This window comes from Varroa destructor, unplaced genomic scaffold (genome assembly GCF_002443255.2).
Source record: "Varroa destructor unplaced genomic scaffold, Vdes_3.0 BEIS01000003.1, whole genome shotgun sequence".
Lineage (NCBI taxonomy): Eukaryota > Metazoa > Arthropoda > Arachnida > Mesostigmata > Varroidae > Varroa > Varroa destructor.
Window position 1 is genome coordinate 9565952 of NW_019211456.1, and position 25673 is coordinate 9591624.

At 43.0% G+C, this 25673-nt stretch overlaps 3 protein-coding genes across 12 annotated transcripts in view; 1 reads left to right on the plus strand and 2 right to left on the minus strand.

Moving 5' to 3' along the window:
* LOC111246362 (uncharacterized) overlaps positions 1 to 9901 on the plus strand; it is an 81891-nt gene extending 71990 nt beyond the window's left edge. For all 3 annotated transcript variants that reach the window (XM_022795840.2, XM_022795841.2, XM_086984876.1), the window contains 4 exons: positions 5402 to 5618; positions 5837 to 6070; positions 6254 to 6458; positions 6813 to 9901. In XM_022795840.2, the coding sequence (XP_022651575.1) occupies positions 5402 to 5618; positions 5837 to 6070; positions 6254 to 6458; positions 6813 to 7321 (1165 nt within the window). In that variant the 3' untranslated portion in view covers positions 7322 to 9901. The remainder of the gene's footprint in view (positions 1 to 5401; positions 5619 to 5836; positions 6071 to 6253; positions 6459 to 6812) is intronic.
* LOC111246361 (uncharacterized) lies at positions 8772 to 16024 on the minus strand. Its single transcript, XM_022795838.2, has 7 exons — positions 12608 to 16024; positions 12104 to 12400; positions 11627 to 11800; positions 11242 to 11373; positions 11011 to 11096; positions 10180 to 10282; positions 8772 to 10045 (listed from the first exon to the last, which is right to left on the minus strand). The coding sequence occupies exons 1-7, from the start codon at positions 16022 to 16024 to the stop codon at positions 9992 to 9994; spliced, it is 4263 nt and encodes a 1420-aa protein (XP_022651573.2). The 3' UTR covers positions 8772 to 9991.
* A 5281-nt stretch (positions 16025 to 21305) lies between these two features.
* The window catches only part of LOC111246183 (X-linked retinitis pigmentosa GTPase regulator-like), a 56027-nt gene continuing 51659 nt past the window's right edge, over positions 21306 to 25673 (minus strand). For 7 of the 8 annotated variants that reach the window (XM_086984882.1, XM_086984880.1, XM_022795367.1 and 4 more), the window contains exon 11: positions 21306 to 25176. In XM_086984882.1, the coding sequence (XP_086841008.1) occupies positions 25150 to 25176 (27 nt within the window). In that variant the 3' untranslated portion in view covers positions 21306 to 25149. The remainder of the gene's footprint in view (positions 25177 to 25673) is intronic. The other variant, XM_022795363.2, reaches the window with a different exon arrangement.

The following is a 25673-nucleotide window of genomic DNA, read 5'->3' on the forward strand; positions in this document are numbered from 1 at the left end:
TAGATGCAGAAACTCTGACAGACCTGGACTTCGTTTCCGCGACAGCATTTCCAACTAGCAAAAATAGTAGCAACAATGACAAAGCTACCCAACATCAATCGTGTCAAACTGTCGACACTTCATTTCCCTGCACTGCAACCATCCCCCCGTGCCTGTTCCCTATCTCATCTAGCCCCCGTCAATCCCACGTACCCAGCATTAGTAATGGCCAGCTTTGGGCAACACAGGGGCCGTGAGATCTATAAGCCTACGAGCAGCAATTTGCATGTCGTCCACCGAAGCCAAGCAGACCGAATGCATGTTGACTGCACCATTTCCATGTCCATTTTAGTCTTGCTCGCACTTCTTTCCCAGAACGAGGCAGCTATTGACGACTACTTAACGCGCTAAATATCACTACAAAGATCACCTCCGTAACCAGAGGCCGGATCGTCATTTTCGCCATCATCGTATATGTCTAGCTATGTATGAAATTGTGTGTGTGTGTCTGTGATTTATTCTATTCCACTCGCTACGCGCAAAGTAATGTTAGTGCCGTATGTGCACGACATCACGGTAGTGTGCGTGTCCAGCTACGCCTCGTCGACCGTGCGGCACGATGTCGGCGGGGGTGCGGCAGCAGCAAATACCGCATGTCATTTTTCAAATTTGCGCCACTTGTGTCTTGAGCAAGCCGGAATATTCCGGGCCGAACAAAGCTGAATCATTCACCGTTGTTACTAGCTACAGGTAGGCTAGCTAGGCGGCATAGGCCAGTCAACCTGTCTCTTCAGTTCCCGATCCTTCCTCTACTATAACGATATTCTGACGCCGTCATTGTTCCAACAACGGCTTGGCGCATTTCATTTTTTAAGCGCGCTGGCGTGATAATGGAGTGGATTACGGCTTGCTCACGCAAAACCGTCGTCTGCTTTGCATTTAATCGTTCATAATTCTGCCATAGCAGCCGTGACGACGAACACAACGATGATGAGAATTACAAGCTTTATCGAATCGGCCGGTTGTTCCGTCGCCTGATTTCACTTATGGTCAGCCACTACTAGCAGTAATCGTCGAACAAACTGTGACGCTGAGAAAACGCTCAGCCGCTGGTGAAGGCTTTTGTCAGGGCTTCGAATGCAGTCATTAAGCAAATGAAGAAATACACTGCGGCCATCATCACTGCTACAACCACTTGTCATAAGAATGCGCGACGGGGTACGAATTGCAAGCAGCAATGGCAGTAGCATCAGACACTTCCCGTATTTGCCGGTGGACACGGCAGGTTTCCATCTTATTAGCATCTTTTTATTCTTATTTTAATTCAGTTCAAAAGAGAAAAACAATAGTAGTGGCGCCAGCTGGAGTACCACACCTATATCTGTCGTATTGTAGAACACGAATCGGAGTTGACAATGACAGCAACACACGCAAGATTCCCTCTATACACATGTAAAGGCACACACATGAAAAATCCGTACCGTCGCACGGATGATGACAGCAACAACAGCTCCATCAACATGAACGAGAAACGGAATCAGGAGTGTCTAGCCAGGAGGTCCATCTCTGCATCGGCTCTGAATCTACCTGTTTATTTGGCCAACCTGTCGTATTCAAGCTACCCGAACTCGACCTAGAGTATGAGGCACCGAGGACAATTACAAGGATGATCGTAACAGGTGCCCACCCGTTTCTTGAATAGAAAGCCAATAGGCGATTATCGGTTAGGCGATTAAGTCACCAGTTAAATAAGATGGTAACTGGAAAACATCAGGCGAAACTTTTTGACACTCAAATCTCTCTTCAAGCTTTAGAGTGAATCGAGAAGTCTTGGGCAGTGGTCTGGGCGAAAGCAAGTCCAGCCGCGAAGAATGAACCCCACATCTAAACTGCATAACACACTTGCCCGGGTAGTGCTGATTATACGTAAAAGTTCTACTAAACTCTCTTAAAAACCTATTTTCTTCACAAAAAATAATGTCTATAGCGCGGACACAATATAACCAGGAGCGGCATATTATTCTATTCTTTTGACATAGCACCAGCTTTACATGATATATTATGTTATTGCGTATAAAAAACCGAGACTCTCGCGGAGAGTCAAACAACATGTATGCACAAAGCTACTGCGCTATCCCTAGTTAAAGTTGTGGCACGAAAAACCTGTGAAAATACTTTATGCTCACAGTCCTTTACCCTGAAATTTCTTTGGAGTCTCTTTTCTGTCCCGCCCTTGGTCAGTCTTGATGTAGATACGTTGTTAGCGTAGCTCGATGAGTCATTAATTGTCCCAAATAAATTCGAAGCAAGGTTATAGATGATATCGTTCGAGAGGTCGGCATCGTAAACGAGGCCAGCTTTGCCTCGTGGTGAGCAAACTTTGCTGTCACTCGTTACTTCCGAGTACCGGTCCTGTTCTAGATCCTACTGGACAAAATTTGAATTTTTAGTCGCTGATGACCCGCACCGTGAGATCTGTACTGTGATTTTAATATTACTCGAAAAAGCGGGCGAAACAAAAAAGCCGAGTTAGAATGTTACACGAGTCAGACACAGCGTAAGTTGTCGGTGTAAACTGTCTCGCCAGTGTTTCCTGCCCGACGCTATCGACTTTTGAATGAAAATGGATACGCGAGCGTGTGAGATTCAAAAATACAAACGACAGCATCTGCATACATGAACGCTGCTACGTATGAATTAGAAACACCTCGCATGCCATCCAAGCCTGTTAATGGCTTCGGAGGGGTGCACTAATAGGGGTTGGCCGCAGTCATAAAGGTAGAAGGGGCAACGAGGGTCAATAGCTGTCGATCATGAAAGTTGTTCGCACGGCATCAGTGCGCTCTAGCAAACTCGTACAGAGACTAGCGAAGGGAGGCTTGTTGGTGAAAATCGATTTATTGCATTATTGAGTGTATCGGGACATGAGCAGTTTCACATGATTTCCATTCTGGTAATAGCGGTTTGTTTGTTTCACATACAGAATCTGTCGTAGATGGGGCAATTCCAGTAAAAACGCCAGATCTACGTGCTCCGACGATTACCAAAATCTGCTAATATTTTTTTTTGTATTTTACATTTTTATTTTTTTAGTCGAAATTTTTGGTATGGATGCAGGTGTTCGACAACTCTACACTTAAGCTTCAAAAAGAAGTAGCTTTTTTTTTGAAAATATTTCGGCTTAAAAATTATTATACTATTTTAACCATGTTTACCCACAATTTAGTTCCGACGGGTACCAACGATGCAAGGACTAGCCGGTCACTAGTTACTAGCTTTGCAATTCTACCGGCAAACGACTAAAGTTGAACTTCTACAAAAGCGAGCAAATAGATAAACTTAAATTTTACTCCTTCACATTGCCTATATTTTCCGTTTTGCTCGATTGTGGGCTGCTGTGCCTTTCTAACTATTAGAATATCAGTCTTCGAAACACAAAAAAGCCAGCAGCGGCAGCCATTGTTTGCTTTCATTATCTAATTGGCGAAACGACGTTTTCCCTGGGTGGCTCTCGATGTCTCTCCACTGTCGCTTCACCCGATCGGCGAGTAACGACGACGATATTAAAATACTAATTACGATTATGACGTACATAGTAGTGATTATAGTGTTCCTCATCGGACGCTGCCGAGCGCGATGTTCCGCATGATGCGCAATAGCACATATTGCAGCCCTCTGAAAGCTTCGAAGCGCAAGGGGCGGCACGAGGTAGACGACCGGGTAGACCTAGCTAGAGAGGTTCAGGATCGGCTCAAAGGCCGCTAGCAGCAGCAGAGCACAAATCAGGCGCAAGTAGAGGTCATCAGGAAGCAGACATCAGCCGACCAGACGGTGGTAATACAGCCGACGCATAACGCGCCTATGGTTGATGTAACAAGAGCCTACTTGTACCCTTACTATCGCTTGGGCTACCACCCCAATATCGACCGGCGGCAGGATCAGCAGTTAAGAGGGAGCGAAAAGCATAGGGCCTAAAGGGCGAATAGTGGAGGAGCCAAGCGTGCAAGAACCGAGAAGGAGGGTAGCGTAGTGTAATGAATGGGGTAACCAACTACCAGCAACGCTTCTGTTGCGGCGGCATGCTGGTTACCGCCTTAGTTGGGGATTATTAGGCCATCCAGACGGCAGGCTTGTTTCTCCGAAGAGATCCTGTCCTCTCTCAATTTAGCCGAAAAGGTACTAGTAGTACAGTAGCGGGCCTTATGTAGCGGTGGTCTTTGCACTGTGTGCCCAGCACGATGTCTGTTACTAAGGGGAAAAGAGAGAGCTTCTACCGAGGCTGAATCTACAGTTAGGCACAGGTCGGGCACGACGACTGGCGGCTACGGTACAGGGTTCATTCCTTTGCTAGCAAAGAAAGGAAGTGCTTGTAGTGCAGAGTAGACTTTAAAATCAAATTATAAGCCCTTCGTGGAGTCCCGAACCGGCGAGACTTCTCCTTCCAGTCCCTAAAACCGATTTCAGCGAAGAACGGTTCGACTGGCCGTCTGGATACTATGAAATAGTCTCATAAGTATAGAACATATGGGCCATAGGCGAGCGGCTGCGCTTTCTGCGGTGGCGATTATAGCGGCCTATTACCCCAGCTAGGACAAAGAAGGTCTCGTGAAACAGTAGAGGCTCTATGAGGTAAAAGCTGTTCGATGGTCGCCATTTATAGCGTTTTCTAGATGGGCGTATTGCCAAAAGCGGGCGGAAATGAGGTGGAATTAAACAACGATAGAAGGAAAACTAATTATTAAATTCGTCTCAGCGTATTCGCGGTGCTTCGATACGTATAAAAAACCAGACGCTAGCGTAACACCAAATGCTGGATTGGTGGAAAGTTAATAATTGCTTCCTCAGAAACGCTGCTATAGGTCGTAGTCGTCAATATATAATCATGCTACGGACCACCACGGCTTCAGGCATTACATTTTTATAACATAGTATTAGGGTAGAAAATTTAATACAATTTTTATTTAAAGATAGTGTCAGCGTAGTAGGCATGATAACGTAAAATAAACTTCAATGGACCGCCATAATTCTAGAAGCCCGAAGTTTTATTTGTATAAGGGACTGAAAGAAACGGTTTTCAATCCGCACAGCTGAAAGGTATCATCGATTTTTTTTTAAATTTAAGTACTTTCGAAAACGAATTATACGTATATATCCTATTATTTGAAATAGAAATAAAAACTATTGCATATAGATAACAATGTATATGCACTTTATTTACTAATAAATAATTTCTGGCTTTTAAGAAAACGAATAGGTAGGACGCAGCCTGGTACACTGCCATCACAACGCAGTAGGAAGGCATGATGATAGGCAGTAGGTAAAGTGATATGATACGTAAGCAGATATAGCGACGAACGATCTACTCGGAGTGTATAGACGTAGAACATAACTAGTAATCATATTCTTCCATTCCATTAAACAGACGAATGTTTCCGACCGTGCGGGTCTCCTTTACCGGTCTGCATCCACAACAGCGATACGCCGTTCTTATGGACATTGTTCCCTGCGACAACAAACGATATCGCTACGCCTATCATCGTTCGTGCTGGCTCGTAGCAGGAAAAGCCGATCCGGCGTGCGCAAACGTCCTCTACCAACATCCTGATTCGCCTTATCACGGAGACCAATTGCGAAAACAGGTCGGCTATGCGAATTAAACGATACAGATGGATGCTCACAATTATTTGCGCTACTCATAAACACTATTAAGCACCATAATAATAACAGACATACTAAGATTGTTAATAGTTTAGCTACAATCATACCTCTATATCTGCTTGCGTTTACTATAGACAGGGATGTGATAACATTTTGTTTATCTATTCCGGCATGTTTGTGTGTACTGAAACGATCGTAGGTCGTGTCGTTTGAAAAGGTGAAATTAACAAACAACGAGATGGACAAACAGGGCCATATTGTTTTGAACTCCATGCATAAGTATCAGCCGAGAATACACCTGGTCAAGCTGCGGCCCGACTACTGCTATGCATCGAACCCACCCACGTTTAACAGCCTCGACAAGGAAGAATACAAGATGTTTGTCTTTCCAGAGACAACGTTCACCGCCGTCACTGCCTATCAAAACCAACTAGTCAGTCAATGATTATTAGACAAAAAGCGAAACTTATACTAATTGTTTTCCGAATAGAGAATTAGGCGTTCCTAGAGAGATGTAGTATTTCTAAGTATCTTTTCATAGTGCTCCATTCGAAATTTTAGGTACATACGAGTATAATCATATATAGTATGTCTCTGTATACTGTGGGATTTACAGATAACTAAATTAAAAATTGACTCGAACCCATTCGCCAAAGGTTTCCGGGATTCCTCTCGGCTAACCGATCTGGAGGGCGAGTCCGTTGAAACTCTTTTACGCGAACACGCACTGAAACATCTGAACACGCCTTTCGCCAGGGCGGTCATTAATGGAGAACTCCCGCCACCTACGCCCGAGCAACAACTGCTTGCTACAACCTCAGGTAAAACTATTTGCCATAAGTACCATAAGGATTCTTCGACAGGACTCGAAGTTGCAATGTCGAAGTCAGTAGATGGTTCTTTCGGACGCTCTTGCTCTATGTTGTTGGACAAATAGGTATTGCGAAGGAACTGCCGGCCCTCCTTAGTCAATGAAGAATTCATCCACGCAGATACATTGCAAGACAGTGTTGATTTGGCGTATAATAGCAGAAAGGTTTTTGCTTTTGAAGTTCGAAAGGAAGTTGTTTTGGTTTCGCTCCTAAGCCTTAGATAATTGATTTATTCATGAAAAGGGAAAGCTTTGTACGAGACTATATCAGTCACATCTGGTCATTTGTGGTGTCCATTTACAGCTTTGGGTCGGATGCCCACCTCCTCGGAGATACTGCTTCTTCAGGCCGCCGCAGCCAATTCACCCTGGGCCAAGTTAGCCGCCGCTGCTACCGTAGGCCAGACCATTGGACAACAGCTACAGGCTCAAGCAGGCGCTGTAGCTGAACTTCACGCTCTTATGCAGCAACAGCAACAACAAAGTCAGAATCGCCAAATGCTCGGAGGACCTGCTGGCGGATTGCCTGCAGCTCTTTTAGCAGCTCAACAGATGCAGTTCCTGCAGGCGTCGACAGCCGCTTCAGGAGTGGTTTCGCCCCGAATGTTTACACCATCACCTCCTGTAATGCCGAAATTCGTTCCGGGAAGTGTCGGAAACATGTTTCTTCCGCGCCCACCGCCAGGACTATTCGTAGGCCACTCACCACCACCACCACCGGCCTCTTTGTCGCCCCGTAGGACATCACCAAACGAACGTGAAAACACTCGAAGTACAAGCAATAGCAGTCCGCCCATTGATCCTGCGTCGTAGTTCTGACTCGACACTAACTAGGTTTAATGGTTCGCTATTTGGATTAAAGTACATCGCATCTATAGGTCATAATGGATAACTTAATAGAATTAAACCGAGCAGAGGAGGCTAAGAAAAAAACATATGATTTCGTGGATGACCAACGCCACGCTGGTAATCTTCCTAAAATCAGTATGAAACCGTTTCAAATAGATAAATAAAGGCGAGATGAAGAAGCGATGCACGGAACGAAACGAATACCACTACTAGCCTATTACATTTTTTTTGCATAGCGCTCTTATTTATTACTCAAAATGTTCACGCTGATTGAACCTTGACGCGAAACACGCGCCTGTTACAAGTGCAGCCAATCGGGTACAGACGTCGCAAAAGGCAAGCACCTCGGCATCACAAACGAAGGCCGATTTGTTTGATACACCGGTGCCTATCGATGCAATATTATATATATAGATCTAACTGATCTGTTCTGATAGTTCGTCCCAACGATACTATTAGACACATAGACGTTTTACGTGTCGTGGTTACAGCCTTGGTTATCGTTTCTGATGGTGCATTTGTGAAAGGCATAATCAGAGCAAGGGCAGTGGACCTCACAAGTTTCTAATATAAGTATACGACGTTTCTGAGGGACGAATTTGATCGATCAGAGGATACCTTGTCGAATAGAAAGATTAGGCTATATTTTCAACTCGACAGTTTTTGTCTGCAGCTTCACACGTCGGGTTGTTCATACACGTTAGTAACATTAACAATCTACGAATAATGAAAAATGTAGACTGTTTATTAAGAGGATTCTATACAAATGCAAGGGTTGGGCACGGCGGCAACAACCATAAACGAGATAATTCCTCAACGTATAAACTTATCACCATGTACTGTCAGAGGCACCTTCCTCTATAATCTATCATTACTATGTGAAAGTATACAACGAACTAGGAGTCTTCAGGCCCGTTTCTTCCAGGGACCATAAAATATTTGTATCATAGGACAATTACGAGCCGATGACCTCTTATTCAGTCGGTGTCCTTATTCAAAGCCCACCTATATCCACTACGAAACATCGAATAGAAATGCATGTACCATTGATGCTGACAGTCACACTCGTCTTAGCCTGATACTACTGCATTTGACCAGAATGAAAGCTGTACAATATATCGTAACAAAAAAAAAATAGAGGAAGCCGTACAGTGGGGCTACATTTTGGAGTGGCCAAAATGTGTGGTTAGCCATTCCGTACGCCTTGCATAGACGCTACGAGTCTGATATGCGAGATGTGCAGCGCGACCCCCATCACGACAATAATAAACAAATGCCTGATGATCGATGTACATACACTCTGTGCAATAGTACAGGTAATTACACTCATACTTCAACGCTATGTAATAGAATTCTGAGCAAAGATGAACGGCCACCACGTGTGTGTGGTGAAACGCAACAGAAAATTCAAAAATTGGGAAAGAATGCTTTTATTGAGACAACGTGAGGATTCTGGACAGGTAGAGTCAGTTACGGTTCGTCAATGATTTACTATGGGGTTAGTAGTGTTACTTCGCAAAGCAGAATTAAAGACGTCCAAACTTGAAGATCTATATTTATTAGAAGCTCTATTGCACTTTACCTAATTCCTAAAGGCGGACAAATCTGACTGTATGCAGTAAAAAAAACTACTACTTTAAAAGGAAATCCAATTGTCTGATTGCAAAGTTACGATTTATGGATACGAAGCACACATTATATTCCGTGTACTATTTTGTATATCTGCGGCGGGGGGGGGGGGGGTCCGTGTCTATCAGTACGTATAATGTATTCCTATATATTGTATATAGCAGCAAATGTGCATTTGGCCACATTCGATGTGCTCCGTGTAGATACACACCTATATACATACACATTACCGACGAAAAATCGCCACTAAATATACCCTGGATCATTTTGATAACAGAAATAAAATAACAAAAAAGAATATCATATTATATACTAATTATGTTTGACTGCACTGTTGTTTTGTGGATAAATAGCCAGTAGAAGAAGTAGCCGGACATCTTTGATGATGTCTTGAGTGAGCTCTGCGGCAATCGACGAACGTGAAGGACACGGCAAACCACTTCATACCTACGATCTATAATGTTAGGATCTCAATTTTTATAACAGTTAGCGTAAAACGATTCGTAATTATTTTCCTCAGTCGGTTCGATTTAGTGGTAAACGACGATAGAATAAAATGTAATTTTTTTTGTCGCCTTTAAATGACAGGTATGATTCGTTGAGCTTTTACTCAGTTCTGAGAATCGGAACGAGGATTTAATTGTAAATAAGCTTCTTTCCCTCGGGACGTCCATGTTTGTTTCACGTAAACTATAAACTTGCTAGCAACACCCATATACTCAGATTCATAACGAACAACATTATGTGTTTGTGCTCTGGATATATAGACATGGGGCTGTGTATATATACATACACTATTATTACTCTATACAGACAAGCTAATATAATCCCTCACACAGCAGCTGTTACAAATAAACAGAACTTGCAGTGGAAATCGTAAAATAAAAAACACTTTCTAGTACACCGATTGAAATACTTACATGCTTTATCTGTGTCATTTCGATCTGCGGCATGAAACTATGGTACAATTGATTTTGCTTGCCATTCCAGCGCAGTCTTAGAGTTCTAGTACTGTTGAAGATCATTGATCACTTTTTGGCAACTGCTGAGCTGTTCGCGCTGAAATAAACAGTAGAACTATTAGAGACATTTCTTCCATGTGTCTGTCGTGGATGTGGAAGATCTATGTATAATAGAATATTAGGGAAAGCACCGTCCATGCGTGCGCTCGACTGTATCAGAAGCATCCTCACCATAATGCGTGCTTCTTGCTGTAATCTCTCTATTTCCATGTTCTTCATTTCCATCTGGGCCCGCAGAAGAGCAGCTTGCTTATCCAGTGAGCACCTCTCTCGCCTGGGCCGAAAAATCAATTAGAAGTTTCTTAACTTCGTTTCGTTAACTTCAAAGATCCGAAGTCGATGCTTCGTAATTGCATCAACGATCGTATCCTGTTTTTTACAGACTAACTGCTTTACGCGACGAAGAAAAAGATCATATCCGTGATTGTTTCCGTAGCCAGTTAAATACGACTGGGTTCCTAATATGTAAATAAGGCAACGTATACACTATTTCACGCCTCACCGTAAACGTGGCTGAATATTATTTCCCTTATATATCTATGTTTCGTGACGTCGTAAATACTGGTGACCCTAATGAGTGGCGCCGGTTTTTCTATGAGCTATCTGCTTTTAACTATTAGGCTTGGCCGTTAGCCACACTAAGTTTACTCCGTGCGACCGCGCTATAAAGAAACATGACTTGATCTTGTCGGCTAAACTGTTTCCGCGGGATTGACTTCTGTAATTATTTGGTTTTCGTATTAATAAACTCATATCTAGTCTAGGCACCACGCTTCATCAGGTGCGAACGGTAATTCCACAAGGACAAACTTCAAAAAGCTTACTCAAACCGAAGTCACGCTCAATTTGTAGCACTACCGCTACTGGCTTCAACTATGGGCCATTTATTGACAGGACGGCCGACGAATTTGCCTGTATATTTTCAGTAGTCTAATTCATCAGTAAATACTTTTTGGTGATGTTCGTGTTGCACATATACGTTCAAACCGCAAGTTATCTAACCTCAAGGTATCTTCAGTAGCCTCCTCGAGTTCTCGTTTGCCGGTTATCAGTTGATCCTTTTCAAACGTTAGGTCCTCAATCTGCGTCTAAGAGCGAAATAAAATGATAAAAGAATACGCCTGGGTTAGCGACTAAGTACAGTTACGTACGATAATCCAAGATGGTAAGCCCGCATTAACCTGATACGAAGTGGTAGGTGCTTTTCAAAGCAGAGAACGATGCCATACGTACTTTGTATTCTGTAAGCATATCCAGTTGCGACTGGACAATCTCACGAAGTTCGCTGTTCGCTGAGCGAATTTCCCCCATACGCGACATTGTAGACTGAATTGTACGTTCCAAGTTACTTACGCTCTGTTCCAACTATAAGGAGGGAGACCATAATATATGACGGAAATTTAATCAAGCAATCGACGACTGAAAATGCGCTCTGATTTTTATCATTGTTATTATCATTACTAGTAGTAGCACTATTACTAGCACACGATAGGGGGCGCGTATGGTTTTCATCGTCTGATAGCTACGCAAGCATGTAGACGGTCGTGAAGAAGGCGCCTTCTTCTCCTATCGCCCTAGAGGCAGAACGAAGTGGCCTAGGCCGAATGCCCTGTTTTACCTTGTGATTTCGTGTTTTCTCTGTTAGCAACTCTTTGGCAAGCGCTTCAGTCGAACGCGAATTATTCTTACTGAAATCATCAAAGCGCCTTTTTAGTACTGTGACCACCTCCGCATATGTGGTAAGCGCCAGTCGAAGGTTATCCACTACGTTCGAAGAGGATCGGGTAGGCATCTGCGTAGACGGATTAACGTAACGAATATATGTTGAGTATAGTATCAAACTGACTTTTCTCCGTTTTATCCATTGCTATAAGCTGCTGACGGTCAGGCTATTATAACGGTCCAGGGTAAACTCATCTTGCAATGGTGGTTAATATAAATTGTGAAAAATTTGTTTTTGTCATAATAACTCTATTATATGTGTACGTTATATTTTATCCATATAAACAGTCATGAGAGTCAAGCTAATTATACGACTATAGGTTTCTGCGTAGATGATTGGTTTTCAACGAAAAATCACAATGTGAAGACACACCAATCTGTAGCCCTCCAAGGCATCGCCATGTAGCACCTCAGTTTGACTCAGCCTAGAAATCATCGCTGGTTTCATTGGCGATACGATCGCTGCCGGTTTTTGACCATGGCGACCGCTCAAACACGATGAAGGAGATCCAACCGTATTTGCTGACAGGCTACTTGACGAAGCTTCTAGCCACGGGGAACGCGTGCACAAGTTACGCGCGTCTAATGGTAGTGTATCCGGTCCATCCAAAGGCTCAACTCGATACGACAGAGTTATCCGACAGGCACCAGCTGGCAGTTCTTGGAGAGCCTACATATTTCCGATTTACAAAAACAATAACGTTAAAATGAACATGATGTAGACGCCGATTGATTACGGACACGCATCACATCTACTGTAAAATTCATATGCAAATGTCGTTGATGGGACGAGATGAATGATGTTCATTGTTGTGGTGGACACATATATATATATAAATGTATGTATGTATGTATGTATGGCCTAGAACGACGTTACCTTGTCGAGCGCGACGACCGTTTGATCGTCGACAAGGTAAACAAAGCTCATCAGCTCCGACTCCACGCATTTCACTATTTGCTGCCCACTTTCCATTGAGGTACTGATGAGCGTCGACAGATCCATCAGTACGGGTTTAACTGGTTCCTCAAAGTTGCTTGGGGTAAGCAAACTCACGCTGAGCTGAACCGATGGGCTTCGTGGGTGGTCTTCTTCCAGCTCCGATGTCAGAGGTAGAGACTCCTCGGAGACATTCTTCTCCACGGTGTACGAAGCGTTCAACGCCATTTCAGGCGCAATGGGACTTGTTTCGAAAGTTGTTGAAACCACTGTCAAAGGCTCGGTTGTGGGAATTTCCAAGCCAAATGTGAACTTTTTACTCTTCATAGGCTGTATTCGTTCTTTGTTGACGATATCATAAGTGATATCCTGAATTAAACTGTTATCAGGAGAAATCGAATCGGCGGTAGTGTCTAAGGAGTCAGCTGGCGTTCTAGCCCTTTGAAACTGTATCGGAGACATACTGTGTTCACGAAACATCTTTGAGGGCCGCTCAATTTTTCCACATGAGTTTTCACGTTGATCCATGCATTTCGGCTTAGCAATTTGTTTTCGAAAAGTTTGCGGAAAAGAGTTTTTTTCTCGGTGTAGAAGTTTTGAAGGTGGTTTGTCAAGAGACGTTTTGGCACCGGATGCTTGCTCCTCTGCTTGTTTAGTCGCTTCATCTAGACGAGTAAACTCGTTCATAGGATCTAGAGATGGTTCCAATCTCGCAATGTGGATGTCTATAGACGGCTCTGATGATCCGGACGGCCGCTGTTCGATTGGTTTTATACTTTCACATGATTTTGCTGTTATCTGGTGTTCGATATTGCTCCCTTTGGCTTGCTCACGGGCATCTGCTGTATCCTGGTAGAGACTCTTATTATTGTCAGAATTTTCGTGAAGTCCCAAAGTAAGAAATTCCTTGACAGATGCTCTTACACCACTTTGTTTTTCCTTCTGTCTATCGTCCTCTAAACGCATTGCGATTTCATTTATCGTGGTCACAGACGCTGTACTAGTATCTGTATGTGGAACTAGATTCATAGATAATTTTTGACAACCTAATAGGCTCGCTTGATCACATGTGTCGGCGCAAGCCTTCTGTCCAACATTGTTTAGATCACTGCTCTGTCCTAAGTTACATGGCAAACCACTTTCAGGTTCTTTATCTGCCCTAACCATTTCACCGTATTCCTTTTGGAGTAGACTCGCAGTATCTTCTAGAACTTTGTATGTCGTATCCGAGGAGAAAATTTCATTAATTGCCGGGTTTGTCAATTCGTTGTTCGGTGTGGAAATCTCTTGCCCATCAAGAATCCTTTGGTTGCTTTTATCCGGGTTTAGAGTGGATACATTGTTAGTGTCGATAGCTTTGAAATTAATTATTTCAGCGTTATTACAACAATGAGTCACAGAGCTGTTGATCGTCTCAACAATGCCCATTTGATCGTGCTCGTTGGCATTATTGGCCAGTGACTCGAGATACGATGAGTCAGCCTGCAAACCTTCCGGCGAAATTCCAGCGTACTCTAGAAAACCAGTAACATCTGTCGAGCTCACAGGAACGTTACTCATCGCTATAGGGGCTACTATCGCACCACTGCCTGTATCAGCAGCCTTTCTTGTAACAATATCGTTATCTATGGTATCGTTTGGACTAATGATATCGTTACTGATACTACCCAAATCAATCATCGATGGTTCCTTCGTTCGGATTGCGTTTTCATTATTGTTTGACTCTACTGTTATTTGCTGGAGCTTCAAAGGATATTCATCGCTTTCACTATATTCAACAGTCTGCAGCTGCTCCTTAGAAATGGAGTTCGAACCGTCAAGGGATGGCGGCCGCTCTATTTCTATCGGAAACGGCGTACTTTGTTTTAGAGCTATGTAACTGACTGACTTTGATTCATCGACCGTTGTTAGATCCGTAGGGACAGTGTCTGCTAAGATAGCGTTCTCCATTAGATTATTCGATGTCGGGTTGATAAGTGGCAATTGTAAGGGCATTTGAGTCACAGATGTTTGAAATGCCCCAAGGAGCAGATCGTCGTCACAACACGCCTCCTTTGGAGCTTCGTTTGCTTCGCTCCGAATTTTAGCTTGTTCATTGACGTTATTACGGGTCTCTCTCATCATCGAACTGGTAGGACTGGCTCTATCATCCTGGTCACTCTTATCACGACCTTTCGTACGATTTTTTCCGCGACGATTGCCTCTTTTGTTTTTTTTTTGCTTCTCTGGAAGGTCGCTAAGGCAGAGTGCACGTTGATCATTACAATCAATAAATAGCTTTTCCGCATCATCAATCGTAGTTTTGAAAGCTTCACTGGTCACTGTCACTGCTGTTGGCGGTGCCTCTGGTTTGTGGTCTTCCACGATCTCTACAGCATTAGATGACATCACCGTTTGGCTAATTGAAGCGACCTGCTCTCCGTTTTCATCGGAAATTGTTACAACGCGACTCGCTTGCTCTGGGATGTCCAGAGCGACTACAACACCAGGCGACTGAGAAGTGAGTGCCGCCATTGAACGCGCTGCAGGCATCTTTCTATTGGCGTGTTCGCATATTAACTTAGCCTCTACAGCAATGGCCGTTTCGGCTGCTTCGAGCTGCTTTTGGCCCTTTCCCGCCAGTGACTTTTCTTCGACAGTTTGTGTTCTTACTTGGACAGATGATCCCTTTGGACCTGCTGTATTTTTGCATTTTTTTTCACCCTCGCTTGTTAATATGCCGTTAGCACCATCAGCGAACAGACTTGGTACTACAACGGCGCATTGCTTCCTCACGCCGTCTTTGCCAACATCAACCACGTTGGCGTTATTGTGCACCTCGGCGTTTAACGATATCTGGGTGCTATGTTTCACCTGACGAGGTAATCCAGCTTCATTTTCACGGATCTGGCCAGCTAACGTCTTAGCGCTTATTGTGTTGTCGTCGTTCGGCTGAGCCACGTGTATCTCTTCTTCTGGAAGCACATCCGCCTCGAATAGGCTAGAGAGATCTTCAGACTTCTTTAGAGTTGGTTCATGTTCAGCAAATATATGATCGGAGAGCTGTTCGCCCGCACATGAATACATGGAACCATCCATCAGATTTAAGGTCCTTATAGAAGCCGCTCGCCTGAGAAGGGCTCCGGAAGATGGCGGTGCGTCAGATAGTGAGCTGATGTTACGCCCGTCCAGCGAGTCCAACGAATACTGCGAGCCCAGAGAAGAATCAGCGGTTTCTGAGAGTGACTGCGATGAGGGCAATTGCGAAAAACCTCCTTGCTGGGGCGGCGGAGGAGCAGGTGCTTCCTGACCGCCGCCCAGCTTGAACAGCTTGCTTAACCTGCAACCAGCCCGCAATATCTTGTCTAAACCTTTCATTGAAAAGTCTCCTGAACGTAGGGAAGAGAACACATTCATATATATATATATAATAAGCATGTTATATGTATAAGCTATCTATTTGATTTCTACCTAGAATCATACGTCCAACTCCTTTCACAGCACTTTCACTGATAGATACAAAGAATGTTATATTATTTCTTCGATAGAAGCGCAGGCGGACAAATCAACGGAACTCTTAAAATTGTCTGTTTACGTAAATGGTCGTGTAGCGCTATGTCGTTATGTCATACTGCGGACACATAGTTAACAACGCACCACATTTAAGGCCCAATACTAGACACTATAGCTTCCATTACGTTAATGCCACTGTTTACTCGTTGACGTATACCGACCGCTCGAGACGAGATTGACTTCAGCAGATCTCTGTACACTGTAGTATCACCAAATCGATCAGCGGTTTGTTACTTTGTTTTTGCAATATAGTTATTATTGGTAGTTCTATTTGTCGATTGGCAGCCATCAACCAAAGAACGTCTAAGACCTGCATGAACAACAGGCGACTGCCCATGTATCATCGGTACCGCATCTAGTCAGATGCGTCTATGCATCGATGGCATAGCCTAAAACGGATAATTGTTATTGATCAACAACAGCACCAATAATAATAATTGTAATGCAATCGACGAATGCTCTTTCTGCGTTTCATTCTATGTGTGGGTGGGTGATCGGATCAGACGGCTGCGTACCTCTTCAGCTTGCCGGTCGGTGTTCGGTCGTGGCTTCAGACCTTCCGGGCCCAGCGAGAGCGCGACGTCAACGGTGGTAGTAGTCTGCACTATCGCGCGCTAAACACTGGCCGCCGGATGACTGGAGAAACGAGAGGCAAGGAGGCGGGATGCAGTGCAATACGCCAGGAGCGTCGGACACGCACGTTTCGGGCTCCAAACGGGGTCGCAGTAAGTATTCTACGTCTTACGGCATCGGCCCAGCCACAAGCAGCGCTAGTAGCGACGATGGTGATGGAAGCGGCAACGGCTGTGCCGAAAAACACAACAGACAGGCGCGGACGAACCGAACGAATAGACGGACGATCAGCAATCAACGGAACACACAGGTGACACCAGCGCATTACGTTATGCCCTATGACTCCAGAAAGCAGCCGCATAGACAGGTGGGGCAGCGATTTTACCAACTTCGCCGACAAGATCGACAAACCCACTAACCAACAGACGCAGTAGTGGCTGTGTGCTATAGAGCAGATTGACACATCAGCCAATAGACCAGTTTCACTGGTAAATACCTATCTGAAAACAACGCTGCGCAACGGAAAGAAACAAGGCGGGTCGATCAGCGACTTTCGTTGTCGCTACTACTGCCACCGCCGCTAAGCCGAACGGTGTACTTCGACTACCACCGTCGTTACGACTATTGCAGTTTTTGAGAGGAGAATCTGGGCCTACTGGCATTGGCCTGAGTCTGCGGTCGCCTTCTCTGGTCGGTAGATGTATGCCGCTGGCTAAGAGTTACTCGCATCGGTGTGTATACACTACCGTCTATGAGTGCGGCAATCGCCGGGCGCCGCGAAGAGTCAGCCGAACGACCGACGATTTGACTCGTGAAGACCATGACCGTCTGCATACCGCACTGCACCTGATCTGATGACGGTGCTGGTGATAATGGGTTGTGCACTTTGCAACAGTCCGGCCCCATCGCTTCCCCAACGTACATACATTTTTGGGTTGAAACAAGCGTACGCATTTTATGTAAGTAGCGCGCCAAATGTTACCGAAATACGTTTGCACGGTAAGAGGCATCTAGTTAGAGTTGTCGAATTTTTTTCTAGTATCACACCTTTGAAACACTGGAAAGCAAATAACAACGGAAAACGTTGCGCTTTGCGGTGTGCAATTGGATCAGATACTCGCTGTTTTGGCGAATTTAACCTAATAATAATTTATTTATAAACAATGTTTCCACAACGATGAAGGTCGAATGAAGCTAACTTGTCATTCTACAGCTCATCTAACCGAGCAGTGGATATCAAAGTAAGGCTGACCAGTATAGCTTATCTAAATGAAGTAGTTGAAAATGTTGCCTGTTCGATAAAAATTACTCTATATAGGGAATATGAGGTAGTTTCACTTGTGATTCTGTCTGCCCGCCCGCACACAATTATATATTGCCTGAGACTGAAACGCCATTATAACGACTATTATCATAAACATGTAAGCCAGCAAGTTACACAATATATAAACCGAGATATGTGAATACTTAGATAAATATTTACTTACTTTGATTTACGTTTAACGTAGTGGCTAGCTATTACGTTACGGACGTGAAACTACCACAGACTTGAAGCAAACCTGAAATATCACAAGTCACTGAAGGCATAGTTTGCCTTCGGTCTCTAATAATAATCTAGTATTTGATATTCTGATTCTTTACATTGCGTGCGGCTGTTACTCTAGCAGGCCACTAGTACTTCGATTGATGATCATTTAAGTATTCGCTTAATCCTCAATACTTTTTAGACGCTTTCCGTCGAAATTTGACAGAAACGCATACGCCTGAACGAGCCATATGCACTTCAATCCTTAATTGTAACGTTAAATTAGGTGCGATGCTTTTCAATTGTATCTAGAAATTGTTCCGATTCATAACCCTTCTGGCCTGAGTCATAATTCGAGGCGCTAAGGCCAAACGTCGACTAAGAGATGGGTCCAGCGTAACTGAGACTATTTTTCCGTTACGTGTCAAAGGTTCCACGCTACTAAGGGGCGCATGGATACGTCGAATGGCGTTTTTTTTTTTAGTATTTTCTATTTGAAGTCTATTTGGAAAATTTGCGCATCGTACTTCGTCTCTCTGTGGACCTCAATATTAGGTGTAACTAAAATAAGGTGTGCGAAATATTGTATAATTGGCTGATAATTCAATTAGACACTTTAAAAAGACTGACTTTTGTTAAACGGACGAATTTCAGGAGAAACAAACGTCGATTAGAGATGACTCTCCATAATTGTCAGTGGACTTTGTACAACCGAAGCGCGTAGTTACTGCCAAGACACTATAAGTAGAAGGATAGAAAATGATGCCTGCTGAATGAAAATTTACTATAATTTATTAGATAATGAGGTTTTCATGAGTGGTCTCGAGGACCTTCGCAGATTTGTCAGCAGATATCCTCTAGCACGAAAAATCAAAATACTTTGAATGATCATTGCCGATTTGTTTTGCTTTTGTTGAAAGGCAGAGAGGTACTGATATGTTACTTTTCGGCAGGTACTTGCAGGTTGCGGAACTAGATGCTGTTTATTAAATGACAAAAGATCTTTTACACTACATAATACCTAAATACCTTATTTATATATAACATTTTTACAGAGCAATGCTTTGACGCGTTCGTGTGTGGTTTATTCTATTATAATCTCAGATGCTTTAAGATAATTCTATTACGAGCCTCCATTTAGTCCCATCTAAGGGTCTATTGTCTACCTTGCAATATAATTATTTATGTCCGTAACAGATACCTCGTTTGCTTCGCTTTTGTTTTCCTGCTAATTTCCTAATAGCTGGCCTCAGACTGTTGTCAATTATCTCTACCGTTTGTCACGAAGCGTTGGGCTTATGACAGAAAGCAGCCGGTGTTTTGCCGAACGGTGGTATCCAGCCAGCGGATTTTTAATTTAAAACGATAATTTCGATACTTTTAGCTGATATTCGCTATTGGATGTCGGATCAGTTATTTGTAGGCGACCTATTTGTCGCCTTGTCGGGCTTGTATCTAAGCCCGAAATTTGTTTGTTTGTTTGTTTGTTCCACATATCGCACTCGATATTAACAACAGTATTGCTTTAAATACATTGCGTTTAGATACATTGAACATTATGTGCGAACTTATACAATGCACAATCTTCCTTTGTTGTTGTTGTTGTTGTTTTACTTATGTTTTTTACGCAGTTCCCTATGTGATTCAAAGAAGAAAAAAAAAACTTAATCTTTTCTTACGGTTCCAAAAGATATCGAACAGTATTTGAAAAAAAAATGCGTGGCTTAGTTAAGGGATTTTTTGCAAGAACAAAGGAAAAAGAAAGCATACTTTATAAAAGGTTTTGGCTTTATCATGCTTATTTCTTGCAATGATTGATCAGACGGAAAAAAACTCACGTGTTGCTATAAAGTTTCCAAAATAAACCTGAATATTTTAAATAAAATAAAAGCTCCCTAGCTCTTTTTTTATTTATTTATCTGGAGGATTTGTGCGTGCGTTGTGTAAGTCAGGGCCCAATACTGGCGAACAGTATCTGTCCTGGGGTGTTATGGTGCGAGGAATGAAAACTCAACTATTTTAGCACTCGTTGAGTATTTTTATTACAATCGCAAATATATATCAGCTGCAACCTTAATAACCTATTCTTACCAAATGTGTGTTGTCGATAGTCATCTTTCCTCATTTATCATTTATATATATATATATATATATATATATATATATATATAAGTACTGAGTCATTAGGTATAAACAGAAGAATGAGTAAATCACCACTCGAACGCACTTTATAATTATCGCTAACTAATCAGCACACAAGGTTCGTCCAGTGAAATATATTTATAAGCTGACCTTTCTCTCCGTTTAGTTCCCAAAATGTTTTTGTGCTGGTCATCCGCTGACCCGGTCTTGCTGTTATTTTGTGTTTGTTATCATTGGCATTATCGTTTCGTTTCAGTAACTTCACGGATATGGTAATATGCAGCTGCTTTCTAATCCATCGGCTTTTTTCTAGTTAAGATAGCTAACCTAACCAAGACATCTATCTACCTGCTATTAGTGTTAATAATACATTTTATCTAATAATAGTCACTCGCTAAACCCATGCTTTAAGATACGCACTCGTTGTCAAGGGGATAAAGTAGCGCGTCGTTCGTTAGTAGACGTATTCTGCCTTGCAGAGGGTCCAAGGGCTAAAATCGGGAAAATGGGTTTTTTCGTATGCGGAATGAGTAATAAGGCGAACTTTTTCCGGTTTCTTTCTTTTTCATTAAATGTACTATGTATACCTAATTCGAGTGTTAAGGATAAGTTAAGTTCGACAAATTTTGCCTTTCTGATCATGTTACTTAGTCAGCGCAACAGCGTACGCTGGGATTGATTTTCTTTTGCACAGAGAATTAAGCATTTGTTTATGCCTTCTGTATATTTGTGGGAAATGTCTGGTATACTGGTATCGCAAATTTACTCGAAAAAAGAATCTCTCAAACGCAGAAGGCGTCAGGGAAGCTCCGTATATATACATAACCTCAAGATCGAAGAAGAGAATACGTTTAGGCCATTTCGCCCGCAAGTATTTTATTCATAGATAGGACAATGGTGTTACAAAGCTGTTGTTACTGCTGTGCGATCCAATAGCACATTGTTGGAACGCCAAAAAAACTACTAAGTGTCGTAACTCGGATTGGCTTCGTTAGTGTCGGCGAGGCACCGCTGGCGCCACTCAGTGACTGAAGTGGTAAATACATCGCGCACGGGTAGGCAGGAGCATGGGTCGCCATTCTCGGCGGAAGCTAATCGAAGTTCTATATCGGTCGCGCTAAAGCGGAGGTAGTGTCCTGTACAATGAACAGCAATACGATCAGTACAGGTTTTGGTGATGATCATCCATGACACTTTGGTGTCGATTGGTGACGCCGTATCATCGAACTTTTCGTGTTTGTCTGAATTGAATTATCTGAGAAGGGATGGGCAGGATTGCCTGCTTTGTAGTGGGCGCGGTTAGGTTCGGGACGCACATTTCTATCGATCCATTGATTGATTAGCGTGCACCGCTTTATCCCTATGTAATGTCAACTAGATGGTGTACGTGTGCATGTGAGTGTATGTGTGAAGTTTGTATATTTGTATATATACTTATAACTTATCATAAGTGTATCTTATAGCAATAATTGTGGTCTTCGTTATGAAAACCCACAGCTTCATCGTATGCCCACATACACGGACATACAACTACCCTTTGGGAGCCGCAGATTTGGGAACCGCTAAGATCCTCCGAGGTGGACGTGCTGTGGACAGACACCGTGTCCCGCGTCCCGATTCTATTCTTATAGATTTTAAGGTTGCTGCAACTGTCTCACGAAAAAAAAATAGCCGGCTTTAAATATATATCAGACTGGTTTGTTTTTCTTTAACATCTAAACGACACGCAACAAGATCGAGTGTGGGATGATGTAAACGGTACTGGTGATGGTGTTACTATTATGCTGCATCGAGTCACCCACTCACCCAGCTTAGGCCCCTGTGCTCTTTTCTCCCCTCTGAGGTGTCGGTTTCCATAAATCTTGTCTACGCGTGATGGTGCCCAACCCATAATAAAATTACAATATATCGCTATTTTCTTCCCCTAGTGCACAGCTCTGTGTAATGTCTCTCTATCCAGATCTGTGCGCATTCCTCGTATCCTTTGTTATATCAGTTGTAGTTGCCATCTGGTACGTATTAATTAGCATACTTTTTTCAGCAAGTGCCATTATAGGGTATATATATATATATATATATATATGTGGATGCATATAGAACTTACTGTTATTGCACTGAACATATTACACGATCTGTGTGTAGTAACGAGCTGGCCCTCGTATTTCAGGAAACCGTGTTCGCTTCTGTCTCGATACGAGGTTTGGTAGTTGTTAGTGATTCTTGCATAAATGATTCGTGTCCATTTCATTATCTCCCTTGTCAATATCGGTCCTATCTTGCGCTTGCATGCTTTATCGAGTCTGCTTATTTTTCTCGTTATCACAGCGTAGTCTCCGAGTGACGACGATGTCAGGGGGGTTCTCCCACATATTAGGAGCGTGGCAGCACCCGAAGCGAAGTATCTAAAGCTATCTCTTCAATTGTGCTTTATACCAATTGTATAGTTGAAGTATGCAGCTTCTTCCTCGGTTTTTAATAGCGCCGGTGCCACCGCGCTCACGGTAACTAATCTACAGCGAACAAATCAATGGGTTACCTCAGTGCGAGGTTTGACATCTATTTGGATCGCCATTTGAAATTCTATCGATTTTTCCTTTGCTTCTCGTTGGAACGATAATATAAGTAGAGAACTATTAAAAATTGTACTAGTGGTATTAGAACAATACGAATTTGCCGATCGCGGTGCGTAGATGAAAGGCGAGGCGGGGGTCTGATTTTACAAACGTATACTCGTAGCTGATATGTTCTTGAAGTAGGCAAAACATAAAAACGCTTAACTGTGTTTATAATGTTGATGTGGGGAAGAGCAGTGCCAAGACAGCTCGAGGGGCAATTGATGTCTGGCACAGCAGGACATTTATAGCCTTTTGAGGGCAACCGATGACTTCGGGTAGGCTAGAGACGTTGGAGAAACACTACGTATGACAAAAAAACACGTCTGCAATAAGCTTTACCAGCAACCAGATGGCTTACAGAGTTCATACCGCCAACTCAACGCGGAAATCAATGGACGAAAATAACAATAGGAAAAATAAATAAGTAACATATTTGAAACGCTTTCAAGAATATGCATACACGTATATAATCCACAATTAAAACCGTGTAGAACAAACGGTGCGATAAAAGGAAGAGGCTATAAGAAGAAATGTGATCTTGAAAAGTCCGTTATCACCAAATAGCAGCAATGGCTCACAATACATAAGCTGGAAAGCTGGAAGTCAAACGTGTGCACCTGTGCTTCAACGGAAGTTATATATATATATATATGCGTAAAGAGAAACTATATATTATATATATGTATAGTTTCTCTTTTAAATATCAGCAATGAGCCTGCACATTAACGAACAAAGCATAAAACCTTTGGATAGTAGTTATAAAGTAGTCATTCATGCCTGTCAGATTGCATTACTATACTTAATGTAGTTAATAATTTGTAAAAGGATGTGCAGATAAATGTACATATAAGGTTTGTTATGCGAGTTGAAGATAACGCTTCTAAGACATGCACAGTGACGATGAAATTTCAAGCTTCAGTCGTATCCCCAAGTCTTGTCGGCGTAGCCAAGCAACCCATAATTGTTAATCGAGCCCTCGGCTCAGCGAACGATGAGGCTTTTTTTTTTTTTCTATTCTGGCTTATGCCATTCGCAACGGAGAAAACTAGAGGCGAGAGGGAATACCGACATATGGGTCATAGCGGGGCTTGCCTGGAAAAAACATTGCACCTAATATTTATGTTACATAAAGGGGAGCTGATGCACATTTAATTATTAGAAAAATCGTCAACTCGTTAACAGCGTTAGAGTGCCGTGTGGCTTTGACGTTTGATGCACGCGGGCACAAACAAGCATTTTTGCGCTTACCCCGTAAGCGTCAAGACCGCTATTTTGTTTATATAAGTATAGCCACAAGATGGTGCAACGAGCTTCACCGTTGTCCTGAAATAGTCCTAGTTAAGTGGCTACACATGATAATCGCAGCGATCGCGGCGCCTATGGATATAGCGTCAAGGAATCAACACTTACCGATGACGCACGAACTCGCCACGAAAAGATATAAATAAGCTTGTGCTTCAAACGAATCGGCTCGCTTGACTGAGTGAAGCGATTCACTCGGACGGCAAAGCTCGCAATGGCTATGTAGTGAGTATTGCAAGATGTAAAGGCGAAATACTTGGCAATGTAGTGCATAGATTCATGAATGGTGCCGTTAGCGTCGAGAATTCTGCTGCAGATAGACGGACCTAATAAGCTGAACATTTCAGTCTTTCTTCACTGACGTTTTTCCCTTTGCGGCTCTCCGACTCGCTACATTGCAATATAACTGTCCTCATTTTTCTGCGCCCACCGGACGTCCCCATACGCTAGTCTAAATGAATCAAACTATCAAAAAATTTGCACTCGTCGTTCGTGTCGAATAGATGCATCTGTGATTTTCGTGCCTTTCAAATCGTTCATGGCATCTATCAGCTAGTATCATCGAACACGTCCTCTGCTGCTTCGCGTGAAACTCGTCAACGGTGATTTAGCATTGGCTTGAATTAACCAACTAGTGCATGCTAATGTGGGCTGAGTCTATGGCCCACAATCAGCGGTTGACCCATGCCCTCGCTTGATGGGTGGTGTTCTGCTGACGTGAAAGGCTACGGCGAGTCGAAGGAGGCTGCAGCGGCCACGGCGGCAGTGACCGCCTATTGGATAATGCACGATGATGACTGCTGAAAGTAACACAGAGAAAGGCAATGGGAAATAAAACACAAGAAAAACAACGCAGACCGACAAAAAAATAGAAAGCCGCCGCCACTCCCCCACCCAAAGGAAGAAACACAAGAAGGACAGATAAATAACAGAAAAAAACGGACAAAGGACAAGTACGAAAGGGGACGCTGTTAGGAGAAGGTCACCAAATTCAAAATACTTTCCTTACCCAGTAGCTATTATGCACAAAGCTGTGCGGCGCCAATTCTATACGGCGCACCGTCCTAACGAAGATCTCCGCCGTTTGAGTAACAATAACAACAATCGTGAAACAAGAAATGATCATAATGGTGATAAGAACAACCACTAATGTGGATCTAAATAGCAAACAAAATACAGTATATCGATCACCTTGAAACTATTTGTATCCGCAGATAATAAGAAATAAATCCACAGTAAGTATACGTTCAAAATAACTGTAATGTAATGTTACTTAACGCTGATAGGTTAAAGTTTC

What these genes read in the sequence shown, in the direction of transcription:
- LOC111246361 (XM_022795838.2), bottom strand. Translation starts at nt 16,024, where the DNA reads ATGAAAGGTTTAGACAAGATATTGCGGGCTGGTTGCAGGTTAAGCAAG. An exon ending in CCTTGGAGGGCTACAGATTG is followed by an intron (nt 11,801 to 12,103) that starts GTGTGTCTTCAC and finishes CCGTCTACGCAG; the next exon opens with ATGCCTACCCGATCCTCTTC. An exon ending in AGAAAACACGAAATCACAAG is followed by an intron (nt 11,374 to 11,626) that starts GTAAAACAGGGC and finishes CCCTCCTTATAG; the next exon opens with TTGGAACAGAGCGTAAGTAA.